Source organism: Chlorocebus sabaeus, chromosome 7, assembly GCF_047675955.1.
Source record: "Chlorocebus sabaeus isolate Y175 chromosome 7, mChlSab1.0.hap1, whole genome shotgun sequence".
Lineage (NCBI taxonomy): Eukaryota > Metazoa > Chordata > Mammalia > Primates > Cercopithecidae > Chlorocebus > Chlorocebus sabaeus.
In genome coordinates, this window is record NC_132910.1 from 96,634,189 (window position 1) to 96,654,425 (window position 20,237).

General features: G+C 41.8%; 1 protein-coding gene across 8 annotated transcripts in view; it reads right to left on the reverse strand.

Moving 5' to 3' along the window:
• The window catches only part of ZNF827 (zinc finger protein 827), a 174,463-nt gene that overhangs the window by 74,951 nt on the left and 79,275 nt on the right, over positions 1 to 20,237 (reverse strand). For all 8 annotated transcript variants that reach the window (XM_037992635.2, XM_037992650.2, XM_037992646.2 and 5 more), the window contains exons 6-7: positions 10,121 to 10,360; positions 6,770 to 6,827 (exon numbers count right to left, since the gene is read on the reverse strand). In XM_037992635.2, the coding sequence (XP_037848563.2) occupies positions 6,770 to 6,827; positions 10,121 to 10,360 (298 nt within the window). The remainder of the gene's footprint in view (positions 1 to 6,769; positions 6,828 to 10,120; positions 10,361 to 20,237) is intronic.

The window sequence follows — 20,237 nt, forward strand, 5'->3', positions numbered from 1 at the left end:
GGTTGTCTTAAAGGTGGGCCAACATGTATAACCTAACACCAAGTTTTCAAGGAACAAGTTCCTGTTGCTGCTGCTCTAGCATTCATGCACTGTGGAGCCAGGAAACTTCTCGGGACAAGGAGCACAATGCCAGGCCTTGTCGAGGGCCGCTGCAGTGGAGAGGCCAGACCGGGGGAGCCAGAGCCAACCACAGACCAAGGAAGTGAACCCTGCACGTCCGGATACTCGAAATGTCAGCTTGTGGAGGATCTCCCGCAGGAATCTGACTTTATACACAAACAAAGACGAAGAGCTTTCTGCTGAGGTGAGCTGAGAACGGATGAACTTTGTCTTCTCTGCAGTGACGCAAGCCTCTGTCATGTGGAAGTTACAGATGATGCTAGTGAAATGTGGATCATCTCCTGGCCCACCACATCATGCAAGAGGGCTGCTTCGCAGAGGTCAACCCTTGAAAGACTTGATACATTTCTAGTAACAGCCCTGAAGATACTCTTGAGAGAAAATTCCAGATAAGAACAGCACCTAAGCCACACATACTTTTTGGTTATATCTTTCTTGCATAACCTACCAAAGGTAGCTAGAGGAGAACACAGTCTCTGGATGTCCACTGACAGAGACTTACCAATTTAAACTTCATTCCTGACTATTAGGAGTCATAAAAACAAGAGAGAATACTATTGCAAGCCAGTAGAAATAAAGACAGGAGTGTCCATGAGAAATGAAAAGAAAGGCACAGCCCTCTTCAGATCCTGAAAAGGAGATTTAAATTTGCCTCTTAAGAGTAACACAACACTGAACCATTCTAGAAGCATATTGTTCAATATAACATTTCAGTATAGATGTCATGAACGGAGGAAAAATGGTAGAGGGCAAATATCTATAGGACAATGGAGTAAAGGAATAGAACAAAGAACTGAGAAATGACTTGGTGAAATGGGAAGGAAAAACAAATGCAAATGGCAACAATGCATGAAGTAATTTCAGGCCGTGTGTGTGTGTGTGTGTGTGTGTGTGTGTGTGTATCTCCATTGTTTTCAAGGGTCAGTTCTAATTTCTTTGAAAAATAGAAACTTAAAGATAAACAGCAAAGAATGCCACTGAAAAGACTCTCAAGTCAGCATGTGTGTCCGCGCAGCTGCAGATAGTGGTGTAGGCTGTGCACTGCACAAAAGCACCACATCTAGAGGGGCATGATTAACGTCACAGACATCAGATTTATTGTGACAATATTCCAGTAGATGGCAGCGTACTAAGGGAGGGAGTCTTTAAAATGTACGATGGTGCCATGAGGCCCCAAAACAGTCTTGGCTTCACCATAAAGAAATACATGTCCTAACTGAAGGGACTCCATGAAATTAGTAGCAATTTCCATTCTTTAGAAATAGAATGCTCATTGCATTTAATTTTAAAGTCACAACATGTAAAGGGTAAAGAGAATATATGGAGACCTCTTTAGATATCAATTTCATTTGCTCTGTTTCTGGTTTCTTAATTGCTTCTGTCTAATTCAGTGTTCTCTAAAAGCAATATTTTTACTTTTTAAGGTAATATAGTATTATTCTCTTATTCCTACCGAAGAACTGAAAAGGGAAAATTGTGCAAATTGAGGCAGCACATCATGCTTTTGCAAATTTGTGCAATTTCTATTACTGAATCATAAATATTTAAGGACACGCATCCGAACCATCACAAAGGAAAATTCTACATTGGATGATTCCAAGTGAATATGTCTTTTAGTAAACACTATGTGCCATTATCTAAATCACAGAAAAATAGCCTGCATTTCAAATTCTGAAAATTGGGCAAATTAAATATTGGTCTGCACAGCATGATATGAGTCTATCTTTCTCTGATTTTCCCACTTCTGCTTTTTGTCTAGTAATGGAGAAAAGAACAATTCAGGCAAACTCTTCCTTGTTTTTGGAACGAAGCAAGCCAGGTGTGAGAAAGTATTCCTTATAGGCCTGCAATCTTATACCCCCATGGACACTGAATTATTAATGGGGAAAAGAGAGAACAAATAACCAAGAGAGGGTTCTTGGCAGCCATTGTTTGAAGTTCATGGTGTTACACAACATCGAGCATGTCCAATTCACCTGCCAGGAGCTATCTGATTCTTACTCTAGGGTTCCATTTTCCTATTTCGATTTTATCCAGCATCTGGCTGGGTGATGGTCCATGTCAAAGGATGTAGATCTTCTTTTTATCCCATTAAACTTTGAGATCTGATTATGATATCATGCCTCATGTATTTTCATCTACCAAATGATCATAATAGCTAGTTATCTGCTCCCTGCAGAACCTAGGCTTGTGCTGGGAAAGGAAATAGAAAAATCAGGATTTTATTAGTCTGAAATGTTCGGTCCTTCTGTTCTCATGGGTCTGGCCGGGACTCTCTCCTCATCTCATTTGTCGGATAGAGTGGCATTAAGAACACTCAGTCCACACACTATCTCAAAGGAGACCCACAGCCTTCTTTACACTTGGATTGAATTTTCTAGACTCTGAGGTTAAACAGGGAAAGAGACTGCTGTTTTAGCATTTACGGTGAAGTTCCATCTAAAGGACTGATTCAATGGGAAGTGCCCCGATGAGGACACAAACAAGGGTGGAGGGACAGGGTCAAGGCATTGGTGAGCAGGACCACATGATGCAATCATTTCAGCTGCTAAGTAGATTGATTTTTCTGCCTGGCTACATGGTGTGCCTTGGTGGATTGTTTTTCTCCTTTACTTTTGGGAAGATTTTCGTAATTTAAGCAGCTGAGTCTAAGTTCTTAGGATTAAAAAAAAGGAGATTCTCAAATCAGTTCTTAAAATGATGTCTGGGATTTGCTTCAAAATAATCTACAGGGAGGGGGAATTAGAGGAGGGAGATAGATAAAAATATCATAAAGCATTAATTGATGACTGTTGGATTGGATGACAGATACTTCTGTATATGTTTGAAATTTTCCATTATAAGAGTTTTTAAAAATGAGGGAGAGACCCAGTGATCCAGAAACTTGGTAGTTACTAGTTTCAACCTTAGCTTCACCTAAACCCCTTTAAAAAATCGCTAACAAAGAATGCTGTCTCCCATCATTTTCACTCTCCTTATCTACCCATCCTATAACAGAGGTATTAACAAGGGGCAGAGTTGCCACTGGACAGGTGTGAGAAGGGAGGATTTGATGATGAGGAAAGTGCAGTCACCAACCCTTACGGGATGGAGAGTTAACAGCACATATCCATGGACTTCGTGTTCTCTTGGTGCAGGACATGGGCATCAGCACTCCCATGACTCACTGGCAAGCACGTATTGGAACGCCAAGCTACAGAGTGTTTCCCCTTGGGTTGCTACACTTTTTCTTAGTCTTGTGGTTGAAATGAGCATCAAGATAAATAATAATAAACAATTGTGAGGGAAGCTGTGGGTTTATAAAAGGCAGGGATAGAATCAGCTCCTTTCTTCAGTTTTGTGTCTCTTCTCCCCACCTCATGTCTTTGGATATCCAGACGCTAGGATCAGGAGATTCCAGGCATTCACCAGCATGAGAAAGGTAAGGGAAGGCTTGATCTCCGTGCTGTGCTGAGGCTGGCATCCCAGGCCTGCCCTTTACAAATGAAACTACCTTAAGTACACCTAGCTACTCTCAAAGTGCAAAAAATTCTGAACTTGATTCCAATCATGAACTGTCCTTCTGAATAGTCAGTTTCTTCTAGGAAATCAAACACAGAAGATATGATTACTAAATAAACACTCCATTAGTACTTAAAAATCTGAAGATACAGAAATTCAGAGGTTTGATGTAAATCTTTTTGAAATGTATCACAAATCACACCTTAAAGCATAATCCACACACTGATCTTGTATGTGCAAAGTAAGAGTTCCTTCTAAAACAGGAGTCCGGAAAGAAGAAAGAAAGTTGGCATTGTTTTTTCTGTCCCTGATTATCAGTTAACTGAGGTTAAAGAGGATTTCTTGGCATAAAGATTTGATTCTATTCCACCTGAAATAATAAGGCGAGAGGTAAAAAAGAGATCTATTTATGGATAGGCTAATCAAGCAAGTTGCCTCTACTCAAAGGAAAAAATAAAAATAAAAAACACAACGAGGACTTTGTAGAACTATAAGCCAAAAATTCCTTAACACTGATTTCTAAACACCATATAATGCTGGGGGCTCACAGGAAGAACCTCTTCCTTCGCTTTGGGCAAAAGCTCTAATTCGGATTTCCTCTTACTCATAACCTCCCAGCAAGAGGAGAATTTAAGGATTGCATCATTTTTGCCAAATGGTTAAATTTCTTTTTTTTCTCCTCTATCCTATAATCATGCTTCAGCTCCAGCCAAGGCAGTTTAGGCTTGAGGCACATTAAAGTCCTTGTATGGGGCCAATTTGGGGCCTCCTCTTACCTCTTTCCAGAGAACACCTGAAAAGCATAAAATAATATGGTCTTGCAGCACATCTTTTTGTTGTATATTATGTAATCTTAAAGAGCCAGCAGAAACCTCCATAGATCATGCTAGTGGGGTCCTGCCCACATCCTCCCTCCAGCAGTAGTGCACCCACCCTGGAGTTGCTATAAGTGTTGCCTGACAACTATAAGTGAGAACTGCTGTCCCCATTGGAACCCCCTAACGTCGGAGGTTATACATCCCCTGCAGGGGATGAATTGAAGCTAGTGAATCTTCCTGGGGGATGGAGCTGAAGTTACAAACCAGCTAAAACCACATCCTTGCTCTCAGCTCCTTCTCCTTCTTCCCTCTTCTGCCCCCATCACTTCCTTGCAGGTTCCTCTGAGAGCATTCCCTCAATAAAGCACTTCCACGAGAATCTCCATCTCTAGGGGACTTAACCTATAACACTTCAAGAATCCTATGGCAGCAAATTAAAATGAATATTTATTACTTTTAGTCTGCTGTCTTTCAAGGTCTACTAATCTAGCCAATTTCATCAATGTTTAGACCCACAGACACAAGCAATATACTAAATAGCTTTAAGGTTAGATGTAGGAGGGGGCAGGATGGACTCCATGGGAGCTCACATCTCCTATTTGGGCATCAAACTTAATATACAAAATAGTCTTTCCATCCCCCGAAAGCCATTTCTCAATACAATCTGCAGTACAACTTCCTAGTCTCATTTTCTATCTGAATACTTATATACAGACACAACACTAATATATACCACTCTTCTGTTCTATTAGAACGAGGTTCCTTTCCCTAATACTCTATAAACCCAGTGTGAGCCGATCACGGTGGCTCACCCCTGTAATCCCAGCACTTTGGAAGGCCAAGACAGGCACACAGCTTGAGCTCAGGAGTTTGAGACCAGCCTGGGCAACATGGCAAAACCCCATCCTTACAAAAAATACAAAAATCAGCAGAGGATGGTGGCACACGCCTGTAGTTCCAGCTACTCGGGAGGCTGAGATGGGAGGATGACTTGAGCCTGCAAAGTGGAGGCTGCAGTGAGCCACAACTGGGCCACTACACTCCAGACTGGGAAACAGAGTGACACAGTCTCAAAAAAATAAAATAAAATAAAAATAAATAAATAAATAAAATAAACCCAGTGTGAGGCAAGCTGGCTCTGTTTTAATTGCTCTTTGAAATTTGACATTCCTAACCTCCAATTAATGGAATTGTTTTTTTAAACCTCAGGTTAAAGTTTAAATGAGTACTGTCCACAGGCCTGATAATGCTGTGAGGTCAATTAATAACACATCAGAAAGAAAAATATCATTTACCTTTTGTTGCAAGAAAATTAGAAACAAAACCCAGCAACTGTTCCCATCAGAAAGAATCTTTCTCTGTTTGCTCAGGAAAGCAAAGTTCCTTGATTTTAAGACTCCTTGGTAGCTCCCAGCTAGTTTCCACTGTCCCTAGTTATTCATCCTAAAAGTGTGTATTGCTCTTGATCATCCTGTAAAGCTCATATCTTGGGCTAACTCAGAAATTGGAGGGAGGTTTGAAAGTGGAGAATGGTCCTTCAAAGGTGGAGAATGCATTTCCCCTGAGCTCCTTTTCTGCAGTGGTGGGGTTTTCACCTGCTGGCTCTCGCCTACAACGTTTCAGGTTTGGGTGGACTTCAAGGCTCCATGGGAGCAGCAGCACTGGCTGGTCTTCCTCTCCTCACAATAGCAGATGGACAGTGGGCAGCCTACATTGGCTGACCTCCTTAGACTGCCTTTGGCAAGTGGAAAACTCCCTTGTCCACAGTGGTGAATGATATAAATTTTCTTGCAATTTTTTAAAAGCATTATCTTTTTTCTTCTTTTAAAATCTTTGCCTTCCAAATAATGCTGGGAGGTTAAAAAAAAAAAGTTGGGATATCCTTGGTGACAAATTATCAGCCTATAGTCACAGAGGCAGTCAGGAGCAGGGTTGCAATAAGACAGAAAGAGGCCTTCGTGAGATACAGACCCAGCCCCGAGTCCCAGCTGAGCCACCCAGCTCAACTCTCAGGCCAAGACACTTCTGCAGAGAGGATGATAATAACATCTACTTCACAAAATTATTGTCAGGAATACAAAACAATAACATACAGAAAATTTCCCAGCAAAGTGACACCTATTAGATGTTTAGTAAATATTAGTGGTCTTCCTCCTTTACTTCTGTATTGTTTCTACCAACCGAGAAATTTTGGTAGAAAATGGTGGTAAAGGGTGTGACTCCTTTGAACCCAGTGGGAGAAAGAGGTTTGGGGAGCAACGTTCAACATGTAGTACGGGCTGGTGGCCCACATGGGGTGTTCTGGAGGAACGCCACACAAAGTCGCCTACCTGGTGGTGGTCCGGATGGTGTTTTCTTTTGTATGATTGTGCTCTTTGCTCACTTTTTCTGTAAGGAGAAAGAATGAAACATATACCTCTTAGGTTGTTCTCATTCAACTTGCATCTTTTAGCTTTAAGCAGAAAAACCCTCAACATTTCTCTTTTTCCTCTGTGGTTTCCTTTTGATTTCTTTTTTTTTTTTTTTTTTTTTTTTTTTTTGAGACGGAGTCTGGCTCTGTTGCCCAGGCTGGAGTGCAGTGGCCGGATCTCAGCTCACTGCAAGCTCCGCCTCCCGGGTTTACGCCATTCTCCTGCCTCAGCCTCCGGAGTAGCTGGGACTACAGGCGCCCGCCACCTCGCCCGGCTAGTTTTTTTTTGTATTTTTAGTAGAGACGGGGTTTCACCGTGTTCGCCAGGATGGTCTCGATCTCCTGACCTCGTGATCCGCCCGTCTCGGCCTCCCAAAGTGCTGGGATTACAGGCTTGAGCCACCGCGCCCGGCCTTGATTTCTTTTTTAAACATCCAGATCCTCCTCATCTTACTGGAAAAGGCAATCATTAAAAGCATGTTGATAGTATCCATAAAAATATTTTATTAAAAACCAATCAGGTAGGGCGCAGTGGCTCACGCCTGTAATCCCAGCACCTTGGGAGACCGAGGTGGGTGGATCACGAGGTCAGGAGATCGAGAGCATCCTGGCTAACACAGTGAAACTCCGTCTCTACTAAAAATACAAAAAAATTGGACGGGCATAGTGGCAGGCACCTGTAGTCCCAGCTACTCGGGAGGCTGAGGCAGGAGAATGGAGTGAACTCAGGAAGCAGAGCTTGCAGTGAGCCGAGATGGCAGCACTGCACTCCAGCCTGGGCAAAAGAGCAAGACTCCATCTCAAAAAACAAAACAAAACAAAAACAACCAATCAGGCCAGGTGCTGTGGCACACGCCTGTAATCCCAGCACCTTGGGAGGCTGAAGCAGGTGGATCACTTGAGGTCAGGAGTTCAAGACAAGCCTGGCCCACGTGGTGAAACTCTGTCTCTACTAAAAATACAAAAATTAGCCTGGCACGATGGCATGTGCCTGTACTCCCAGCTACTTGGGAGGCTGAGGCAGGAGAATTGCTTGAACCTAGGAGGTGGAGGTTGCAGTGAGCCAAGACTGCACCACTGCACTTCAGCCTGGGCAACAGAGTGAGACTCTGTCTCGAAAAAAGAAAAAAAAGAAGAAAAGAAAAACCAAAGGGAAACAGTAACAAATATCAAGTATGTGGTGTGATTTGAATGAGGCCTTAGTAAGTACATACATACGCATACACACGCACACACACATAGAGTTACGGGCAGAGACAGTTATTTCCACTGTATCTTTCCCCAGCTGAAAATTTCTGCTTTCCTCTGATTCAGCATGAAAACTGCAGTTGTTGCAACTGTTCCGCCTCTGACTTTGATGACAACCTTTAAGCATTCTGTACTGTGAGGCCCCTTTGTGAGAGGGGATAAAAAAACAGCCTAAGACCTCTTGGTGCTGCAGTCATTCAGTGTTATTCTGATAAATGTCACAAGGGACAAAAAAATATCATTTAGACAAGAAGAGGTAGATACTCCCTTACTGTGGCTTGAGGTCTACATCTATCAGCTGCCAGAAATTATTTAATGAGCTTTCAAGAACACAAAAGTTGAACTCTGGCCTTTCCAATGCAGTTCAAATGTGACGACCCTACACTGATGGTCACAGCTGCCAATGGCTTCTTTTAATATCTAGAAAAAACCTGGCCAACGCTATAAGAGTTTCAGATCTAAACAGCAGGGCAAGTAAAAAACTCTTAATCTTGTGGAGTTTTGGAAAAATTTAAACAAAGATTTGCAACACCTGTCTCACACTTTGTACTGCTAGTCTGAAGCCACTGCATGCATGTGTGCACGGACAATTCCTTTCTGTCCACTCAACAATGACAACGAGTGTGAATTTGGATTCACAGCCAGTATTCTTTCAGAGAGCAGGAAATCGGGTCTAAATGACTTGTCTGAGGTCACCCAGGCAGTGACAGAACCAGGGTGAGAACTCTCAGACACAAAGTTTTTAGCTGATAGGAGACTGCGACAGCATACGGTTTAGAGACAGACTTTCTGAAAAGAACCACACAGGTCACGCTTTTGCAAACTTTAACTCCTCAATCATTATTAAAGTTATATTGTTTTTAGATAAGCTTCATCCTTCAAAATAAATAAATAAAACTAGCCTGTTTTGGAGCTTGCAAAGATCTGTGTGTTCTATAAAGTTTACAGAATTAGTGATTTCAGCTACTACAGAGATCTGCACAAACAACCCCCCATTTGAGGACCTGGAGGCCACTGTTTTCAGCACCATCTGATAATTACACAACTATGGGCTGTGTTGACAGGTCAATGAGAAGGTGAACTGTTAGGGTGACAGATGGATTTTAGCTTTTTTTCTCTTTCCTGGTATCTTCCTTAAGAGAGAATTTAATGGATGCTCTAAATGTGTTACCCATAACAAAACAGAGTTTGTTGGACATTAGTAACAGACTTTATTGATGCATAAACTTTCATACTGTAGGCCAGTGCCTGACTTTGGACAAGGTATTTGTATGTATTTCTACCTGAATCTTATATATGTATACACCATCAACCTCAATCTTGCGCAAAAAAATAGAAGCATATTAAATTTGTTAGGGACAAGTGGTGTGTCGCTTGAAAGAGATGACAAAAGGAACAACTTAGGTACTGGGATCCTTAACTATTTCATCCAGATACTTCACTGAGCTGGTAATTACCGTACTTTTCAATTCTAAGTACGTGAGTACAAAAAGTTGGTTTACAGAAACTGTTCTGCTAAGGCTACAGCTGGAAATAGTCCTCATATTTTCATCTTTTGCTTTTCCCTTCTTTGTTTTGTTTTTGTTTTGGCAAGATACAATAAAACCTCATTAATTCAGACCACACTAATTTGGAAGTCATAGTAATTCAGTCACTGTTGGAATAAATTGAAATTTATCTTTTGCACATTAAAAAAAAAAAGGTTGTTAATCAGATCAACTGCCTAAGCAAAATTAGAGGTGAGGTGTTTAGCCCAGTCAACAGGAATCATTTGCACATAATTGAATAGAGTTTTAATTTCAGGTGATTCTTAACTATTTATTAAGGAAAGGTTGGCAGGAATTCTACTTGGCAAGACTTTATTAAGTGTTGGTTTGGGTGGCAGTATGCGTGTTAAAGCAACAAAATTGATTTCTGTCTAAAAAATCCTACAATTCAGGTTGTTTTTTAAAAAAAAACTGTGTTAGAAGGGTTTTCCTTCAATGATTTCCAATTATTGACATTTTCCGGTGCAGAAACATACCTGACAGTTGAAAGAGGAGCTCGGAAGCCATCTTCACAGAGATATCCTGACTGAAGAGGTTTCTCTCTGGGGGTACTCTGCCCTCTGGCATCTTCTGTAAGGGTTCGGTTTTCTCTCGCCCGATTAAAGTGCTGTAGCCAACATTCCGGCTGGGTGATATTGAGACATGGGAGTCCTGGATGTCAACCTCCATTGGTTCCTCTTTAATCTTCACCATCTGTGTTTCTTTGTAGCTTTCCGCTGCAAGCAGGTGAATGAAGAGAAACAAAAACACCACCATTTCTTAATTCCAAGCTAAACCCAGTTTCTAATCACAGAGAAAACCATGAAGATTGTGTCAGGGAAGAGAAAAGTGAGTGTGCGCGGCACACTGGACCATAGTTTGAAAACTATTGGCTCAATCATCTGATACTTGAAAAGATAGGAGACTTTAGTTTTTTTTAGCCCGGAGACTCAGGGGCTTGTTCGAGGTCACACAGATGGCAGCAGGGCCAGGCCTTGGCCTGCAAGCTGGAGCCTAGGTTTCTTGACCAAGGTCTCTCACCACCCACATGTGCCTCTTCCTCTCTGCCACACTGTTTCCAGAACTGAGAGAGGACATGGTAAATGTCTGTTCTTGCTTTATAACTTATTCAATTCAGTGAATCAAATAAGAGCAAGCATCTTAACATTATGGTTTTCTCCCTCTATTATTATTATTATTATTATTTTTTTTCTGAGAAGTAGTTTCACTCTTGTTGCCCAGGCTAGAGTGCAATGGTGTGACATGGGCTCACTGCAATCTCCACCTCCCAGGTTTAAGACATTCTCCTGCCTCGGCCTCCCGAGTAGCTGGGACTACAGGCACTTGTCATAATATCCGGCTAATTTTTGTATTTTTAGTAGAGATGGGGTTTCGCCACGTTGACCAGGCTGGTCTTGAACTCCTGATCTAAGGTGATGTGCCCGCCTCGGCCTCCCAAAGTGCTGAGATTACAGGCATGAGCCACTGTGCCCAGCCTCTCCCTCTATTTTTAAAGCTCTGACCAATTGCTTTTCTTTCTTCCGGGGCACATACATTAATCAAGGATAAATAGGGTCAATTCAACGGAGACATCTGCACCTTGCTGGAGGTGTATGGAAGACCATGTAGGAAGTTAACTGCAGCCCAAGGAGCAACACTCAGAAAAACAGCAATCTTACAAGTTATAGTAATGGTACAATTTACTGTTTGTCATTTAGGTGTGGCTATTAGATGTTGGGTCTTTAGTCTGAAACACATACTTGTTTTGTAAGGGTGGAGTGTCTACGTCCGTGTATTGCTTAGAGTTAATGAGAAAACATCTTTGAAACAAGGTGGGACAATTAGCCCAGAAAATAACTTGGGTTGCTTTAAAATAAGGCCACACTTTCAAATTAATAATAATAACTGGTAACTAGTGTGTACTCAGCACTCTGGAAAACAAAAATCGAAGAGGATTTTGATAGTTGAACAGATAGATGATAGACAGAAAGATAGAGCAGTGGGTTGAATTGCGGTCCCCCAAAAGAAACATCTACATCCTAACCATGGGAACTTGTGAATGCGAATGTGACCTTATTTGGGAAAAAAAAGGTCCTTGCAGATGTGATTAAGTCAACAATCTCAAGAAGAAAACATCCTGGATTATCTAGGTGGGTCCCAAATCCAATGACAAGTGTTCTAATAAGACACAGAAGAGGGCAAGACATAGAAACAGTGGAAAAGGCCATGTGAAAACAGGCACAGACTGGAGTGATGCAGCCACAAACCAAGGAGTCCCTGCAGCCACCGGAAGCTGCAAGAGGCAAGCCAGGACCTTCCCCTAGAGCCTCTGGAAGGAGCGCGGCCAGACCAACATTTTGATTTCTAGCCTTCAGAACCATGACAGAATAAATATCTGCTGCTTCATGCTTCCGCAACTTTGTGGTAACTTGTTACAGCAGACCTTGGAAACTTTAGATAGATAGATAGATAGATAGATAGATAGATAGATAGATAGGCAGGCAGATAGATACATAGGTACACAGAACAAACAGTAAGAAACAGTGTAAAGGCCGTGCTGATCTGTGGGACAGCTAGGAGATGTCATCAGGGAAATCTCATTGTTAGAAGCTGGGAGGTCCAAAAAACTATGCTTTCCTTGGAAAGCATGACATGGGTGAACATCAAATACATGTATATAGTCTATTGTCTGGTAGTTAAAAAAAAAAGAAGAGCATTTTAACCTAAATGATTAAAATTAATACAGTGCTATCAAGATCTTATGTAAGAAGAGTGTTAATTGCTCTTTTTTCTTCCTGACATATTACACATGCTTCTCAGGGAAAACTGTTTGTTTTTTGTCAACAACTAAACTGCAGGCAAGTGTGGTATTTACTTTAGATCCCTCCCCGCTTTCCCTATTGCTGCCAAGCTGTTTTTTCTCTGCATGTCTGCGAAGCAGCTCATAAAAATCAAGTTCACTGATTCAGTCAGTCATGATAAAAAAAATTTTAAAAAGAAAAAAACAGAAGAAGAAGAAAGCTGTGCAAGATACACGCTTAGCTTCTCTGCCTTTACTTCCAGTCCATCTGATTCTTCCTGGAGAACTGATCTTCCTCCCTCAAGCCCCTTAGGGATCTGGTGACCTCACAGCCATCCTGACCTCCAGCCAGATCAGCCACCCTCAGGGGCAGTCACAACACAGCTTCCCTCATCATGCTTCCCCAAAGTACCTAATATTTGGAAAATAAACAGTGGGGTCAGTGTCATAGGTACATAATGATGCTTCTGAATCTTGCACTGGGAAGTCATTCTAAGGCCTGGGGACAAACACAAAAGAATACTAGGACAAATACAAAGGGATTCACTTCATTTAAAAAATCTTGACACTATAAAAAGCAAAGCCAGAAAGAAGCTCTCTTATTTATCTTCTCCTCACACCTCACACCACCCTGCTTCATTTCCCTAGCTTTGACCATGGAATCAAAAATCACCTGGCTATTTGCACCACCAAATTTAAAGAAATTAGTTTTTAAAAGCTTCCTGGGATCACATCAAGTATGATTTACATGAAGTGCTTTCTGCTCTTTCTTATGACAACCCTTGCCCTTTCAAGAATGCACAAAACACTGATCACTGATAAAAAGCCTTTGACCTTCTTAATTCACTTGACAGATTCCAGACTCAGGGAGAGGGGTTTTCAAACTAACATCTCAATGGGCAAGTGAAACAATGGACATATAATACAGTAAATATCTTAGTCCCTTCTTTTCCATGCAATAGCATTATTGCCAAGTGTTTTCTTGGCATTTCTTTTCAAGCAGGATTTCTCAACCTTGGTACTACTAACATCTGGGGCTGGATAATCTTTGTTATGGGGGACTATATTGCACATTGTAGGATGTTTACCAACATCCTTGGTCTCTCTACCCACTAGACACCAGTAGCATTATCCTCCAGCTTTTTTTTTTTGTTTTTTGTTTTTTGTTTTTAAGAGATGGAGGTCTCACTATGTTGCCCAGACTGGAGTGCAGTGGCTATTCACAGGTGTGGTCACAGCACACTGCAGTCTCGAATTCCTGGCCTCAAGCAACCCTCCTGCCTCAGCCTCCTGAGAAGCTGGGGCTACCTGCACAGGCCACCATACTGGGGTCCATCCTCTAGTTTTAACAACCAAACATGACTGTAGATGTTGCCAAATTTTCTTGGGGGAGGGAAGGGCAAAACCACCCTGGTTGAAAACCATGGCTCTAAAGTTTTTGCCGCATTGTAGTTTTCGCTCCAAAAAAAGTTCAATCACCACACAAGACAAAGAAGAAAGAAAAAGCTCCTTTCATTTCTAGCCTAGGCCTAGTATCAATCGCCATCTCAGCCAGGTTCCTGGACAGGCTGACCTGGCAACACTGGTTTCTGTTACATACCTCACTTGGTCCCCAGGCCAGCTCTCTTCTTTTTGCCTGGGGTGTTCTAACATAACAATGGTTGAATTAATCATTTCTACTCACTCTTAGCTTTGTCTCCCATACTCAGGGACATGTCTACACATCCAGGATTTTACTCTTTCCTGTACACACACAATGTGAATCCTTTTAGAATCTCTTCCCAAAATAATAGGACAAATAGTCATTTTATCCCAAGTTGTCTATATATTGTTGCTGCTGGTGTGGTGGTGTGCCTATAGTCTCAGCCACTCAGGAGGCTGAGGTGAGAGGATCTATCGAACTAAGGAGTTCAAGGCTGCAAGGAGCTATGATTGTGCTACTGCACTCCAGCCTGGGCAATAGAGGGAGACTCTGTCTCAAAACAAACAAACAAACAAACCCCACAAAAACCAAAAAAACTACAAGATATTTCAGAGGTTGAATGGGAAGGACTTGGTGTCTGACTGTAGTCTGAATTAAGAATGAAAAGACAGGCTGGGTCTGTAATGCCAGTACTTTGGGAGGCTGAGGTGTATGGATTGCATGAACCCAGGAGTTTGAAGACCAGCCATGGGCAACATGGCAAAACCCTGTCTCATAAAAAAGTACAAAATTAGCTGGATGTGGTGGCACATGCCTGTAGTCCCAGCTATTTGGGAGGATGAGGTGGGAGGATTATCTGAGCCTGGGAGGTCGAGGCTGCAGTGAGCCCTGATTGTACCATTACACTCCAGCCTGGGCAACAGAGCAATTTAAAAAAATGCCTCAATTTAAAAAAAATGAAGAAACAAATGTGAGAGAAGTTATGGATGAAACGTATACAGGAACTGGATGAGAGGCAGGTGAGATAAAAACAAAATTCTATGAATTGTAAGCCTCTAAGGTTTGGAAGATAATATTAATAGAAGCAAGGAAACTAGAAAAGTTGGGCTGAGGAGAAATTTAGGAGAAGTTCTGTGTTGCCTAAGTATACAAGTTTCCCACAGGAAGTGGAGGTTGTGATGGCTTATAGGCGGGAAGGGAAGGACATTTGTGACATGGAGATGGGAAGTCATCTGAATTCATGGGACAGAGTGAGGTCTGCAAAAGAGAGCGAGCAGAGGGCAGTGGATAGGGTGGAACTGTTATTACCTACCCTTAAGAGGAGGAAGAAGAAAAGAGCAAGGAAAAGAGATAGAGAGGGAATAGTCCCACCTGGTGTGGTGGCGTGGAAGCTGGGAGAGAAGTAGGAGGCTCTCCAGGTGCCACGTGAGCTTCCTGCTCTCTGCCTTCTTGCCCTTGGGTTCCTGCACCTGCACAACGATTCCTTCTCTGTCCCACAGAAAGCCTTAGCCCCACCCTCCCTACCTCATCTCTGAACACTCCACCGTGTGACTCTGTGCTCCTGCAATACTGAAATATTCCAGTTGCTTGAACAGAGCATGCTGCCCCTTGCCTTATCTTTTGTTATGTGCTCTTTCCTTCCCAAATATGCTGATAAAGCCTATTCAAACTTCAAAACCCTGTTCAGATGTCCCTTCTGTGTGCAGCCTTCCTGTATCTTCCTTGAGTGGCACTCTCTCCCTCATCTTTTCTGTATCTAGAGTGTTTGTACCTTGCAGATATTGTGATGTCTTACACAGCAATTATTTTGTACGGATTCATTTCCCCTCTGGACTGAGTTCTCACGGGAGTGCTTAGTTCTCGTTCATCTTTCATCCCCAAGACAGCACAGGGCATGGCGTGTTGAGCAAGTTTAATGCTATGATCGCCCCATGCATCACCTGAAGTGTGGCACACGGTGGTGTGTAATGTTATCCTCCCTCCCTGGGCCCTCAGTCTGCCGCAAACACTCATACATGCTACAGATTACAACGAAGTATGAAAGGATGGAACACTGGAAATGGCACTGATAGAAACAATATCAATTGGCTATTCCCTCTCATTCTCATCATGCTATCATGATTTGGATCTAGTATTATAGAATAAAAAGCTTAAAAGAGCCTTTAAAAGCACTGTCAACTATGCCATGCTGGCACCATTCACTTTCTAGAGTGACAGGCTTTTCAGTGGGATAAATAAAAAATCTTTCATCTCCAACTTATAAGCCTCAAAGATACAAAGGTCTTGGTTGGGCAAACACCTTCCACATATGAAATTTGATTCCTGCAGGTCTTGGGATTGATCATTACTTAAAACCTTGTGAACAAGAATGCAGACCAAAAGGACCCATAAAGTGAAACAAATGATCAGGACCCAGAAATGAGACCCTATGTTAACATCTTTACCTTGGGCCTGGCACCCGCTGACATCTCATAAAGGCAAGATGCCTGCTCCCTTTGCCTTCTATTTTTGCCCTTCCAAAATCACAATGGAATGAAGAGTTGGGCTGAGTTTTCTTGGTTGCTCAGAGAATGGTTACGCCCCAGATCTACTGGAGTGGAGGCCAAGGATGGAGGCAGAAAAGGAAATGCTTATTCCACAGAAGTCTGAAATTACGTGTTTAGCTTCTTCTTCTTAGAGAGAAGCAACGTGGAAGTGAAGCAGCCTCAGGTCCTGAAGTCATCCCCTCACCCTGTGACTGGAGCTAGGTACCCAGTGCAATGGAGATACCTTGTATCTCCATCCTTGTTATGAAAATTAAGAACCCATTGCTCAGATGCTTAATATTATTCTCTCTTTTGGCTTTTTTACCCTACACTGTGTCTCCCTCTGTATCACAGAACAGAATCACAAGTCAATTAAGACAAGTTTTTTTTTTTTTTTTTTTTTGAGACAGAATTTCTCTCTTGTTGCCCAGGCTTGAGTGCAACGGTGAGACCTCGGCTCACTGCAACCTGCACCTCCCGGGTTCAAGCGATTCTCCTGCCTCAGGCTCCCGAGTAGCTGGGATTACAGGTATGCGCCACCATGCATGGCTAATTTTTTGTATTTTTAGTAGAGACAAGGTTTCTCCACGTTGGTCAGGCTGGTCTCGAACTCCTGACCTTAGGTGATCTGCCCTCCTCGGTCACCCAAAGTGCTGGGATTACAGGCATGAGCCACCGTGCCCCGGGCTGAGACAAGTTTTATGTTCTATAAAGGATGGGCTTATTATATGCTTCTTCTCCATGGGAAGTTATATATTAAAATTCATTTTTCTCTACATTGTGGCCCTTGATGGGGAAAAGCTCCTCATTCCTGCTCTGAGGAGTGAACTCCCAATACTGGGGCTTGCCCATGGGTGCTGCCACACCCCAGAGAGAGGCGATGCAAGCCCTGCTCCCATGCCTGCTCTCCCTCCTGGACACACTGGCCATCTGTTCCTGGGGAAAAAGAGGGGACTCTTTCTCCATAAAAGAAAACAGTAGTGGGCACATTTTCCTTTAGTTCTCCTCAATATATAAGAAACTTCAAGAATGGTAGCTTTCAACAGAAAACCCATATGATGACCTCAAGTACACGTACACACACACCCCACATTTCACTCAGAATAGTGCAGGGAAAACTGAGCAAAACATGAGACCAAGCCAGTGTCTATGATGAAGATGATACAAAATCTGTGTCCAATTAAATCTTTAATTAATTCATTCATTAATTGAATGAAATACTTTTTTCTGGTGGTGACACCAATCTTTATAGTACCCTAAAGATCAGAAGAATTTTGTTTTAAATGATAGAACTAGGATTTTCTATATGCCTCCTCCTTCTTTCTCTCTCACGCGCACGCGCGCACACACACACACACACACACACTTTTTATTCCTAAAACAATTTCAAAGGTATTTTATTAGAATTGATTTCTTGAATTTGATCATCAAAATCAAAAAGTAACCAACGTTTTCCCTCTACAGCAGTATAATATCTGCAAATTTAGGAAGGAAAATTAACAAATGTCTTTAGAATTAGCTATGCAAATTAGAATTCATAATTAAGTAGACAGAAGCGAGCAGGGGATCAACTTAGAGTCAGTTTTAGAAAAACACCCAAGAAGCACCAGGTATTCTATTTTGCTAACTGTTTTGAATTAGCAAAGAACAAACATGTCTTAAAAATGCTGAGCTCAAACTTTACAGGTAAAAAAGAGTTAGTGAGACTTGGAATTTCTTTCTGGGGTACATGAAACATATCATTTTCTACAAGATCAAAGCACTTGTTGCTTTACTCTGATGTAGATTTTTAAATTAGTCTTGTGTCCTCTATACCAGTTATCAATGCAACAGGTCCTCGACTGAGCTAACTCAGTTGGATATCTGCAAATGTTTTCAGACTGGCCACAACAGTACGCCCACACCTGCAGTATGAGTTTTCAACTTGATTCTAGTGACCAGATATCAGAATATGTCCCTCAAACATAACAAATTCTGCACTCAATTTCACTTTTGTCCAAATCAAAATCAAAATTAAAATCCTCCAGTTGCTGGGAGCTCAGAGAGATTAGCTTTGGCAGCCCAGCAGATGATGTGGGGTGGCTCTGTCATTATCTGTTGAACTTTGAGTGTCCTGGTGTTAAATGTAAAATCTCTCCCAATCATCTTGTTTTCTTTTCATTTAATGATTTCACTAGAAATTAGCTAAAGAGGTGCATTTGAACTGTATATATGCCATCTGGTAACATTCCAAATGATCTCATTTTTAAAAAATTAACCTATTTTTCATCTAATGTCCAGAATATACTTTTCTTGTCTCATATTAAAAAGTCAGAAAAAAGAAAAAAATGGAAAGGGTCAATTAAAGTATCTGATCTAACCTTAAAGCTATTTAACATTATTATCCTTTGCCATTTAATAAATCTAAGCCCTGTCCATCCTTATCTGTTGTGATTAATAGGCCTTTATATATCCTTCCATGAACCAGAGTGCTGGTGTGTGTGCATGTGTGAGAGTGTGTGTGTATGTGTGTGTTTGTGTGGGTTCTAAACAGGATTCCTGGCAATGGTACGTGCCTATAATCCCAGCAGTTTGGGAAGCTGAGGCAGGAGAATCACTTTTAATAAAGATGTTTTTCAAAATGAGACGGTACATTAAAATCAGTCTAGAAATCCCCTCTAAAACATAAAAATCTAAAATACAGAAATTCTGGCCAGGCACAGTGGCTCACACCTGTAATCCCAGTGCTTTGGGAGGGCAAAGTGAGAGGACTGCTTGAGGCTAGGAGTTCAAGAACAGCCTGGGTAACATAACGAGATCCAGTCTCTACAAAAGATAAAAATAAAAAAATTAGCTGGGCATGGTGGCACATGCCTGTACTCCCAGCTACTTAGGAGGCTGAGGTGGGAGGATAGCTTGAGGCCAGGATTTGTGGCTGTAGTGAGTTGTAATCGTGCCACTACACTCCAGCCTGGGCGACAGAGACCCTGTCTCTAAAAAAAAAAAAGAAGAAAAAAAGAAAAATGATGAAAAAATAAACAATTCCTGAAAGATTCAGTAGAATCCTTGCTACCATAAAAAATTACCAAAAAGCAAAGGCCATCTCTGTCAACTGATGGGTTGGCCATTGCTATATGCGCAAAGGGTTGGAGGACAGAGGGATTCCTTAATGTCCAAGGAGGGAAAGGAGCAAAAGAAGTTTTATTTTAATAACTAAGAGTTTGTCAGTTTTCAAGTATTTTCCACTTCCAGAGGGTCAAAGGTCTTCAGCATATGCTGACAAGTTTAACATGCTTTTCTTATGTGGTGCTACATATTACTAATATGCAGTAGTATATAACACTCATAGATACTAGTAATATTAATCTACAAATACTGCTAATGTAAATAATAATGAATCTGTCGCAAGGATATCTCTGCTGAGAAGCCGTGACTACTTCACTCCTGTTGGTCAATGTTCCCAGCAGGCAGGGAAGGGCTGATCAACATGCAGAGAGTGGAGCATCAGATAATAACAGAGACCAGAACCCAGGCAATACCAGGAGTAAGATATGGTAGCAATAGATGGGGTGGGAAGGGAATGTAGGCTCCATGCAGGTGAGGGCCTTATTCACTTCTGTATCCTTAGTGCCCAAACAGGGCTTGGAAAATGGTAGTAGCTCAATAAAGATCTGCTTAATGAATGAATAAGTGAAATAAAACAAAAAGGAAGGAGGTCACAAAGAAGAAATGGAACAATAGGATGAGAAATACGGGTTCATTTAAACTCCCAAGAAATCTTTGCAACAGCCAATAATAAGTGAGTTCCTGTTTTTGATAGGGTACCGTCCCTAGTTCCATGCCTGTGGGAGTCGTTGGACTGTGGGGTGGGACCTCCTGCTGGTGGA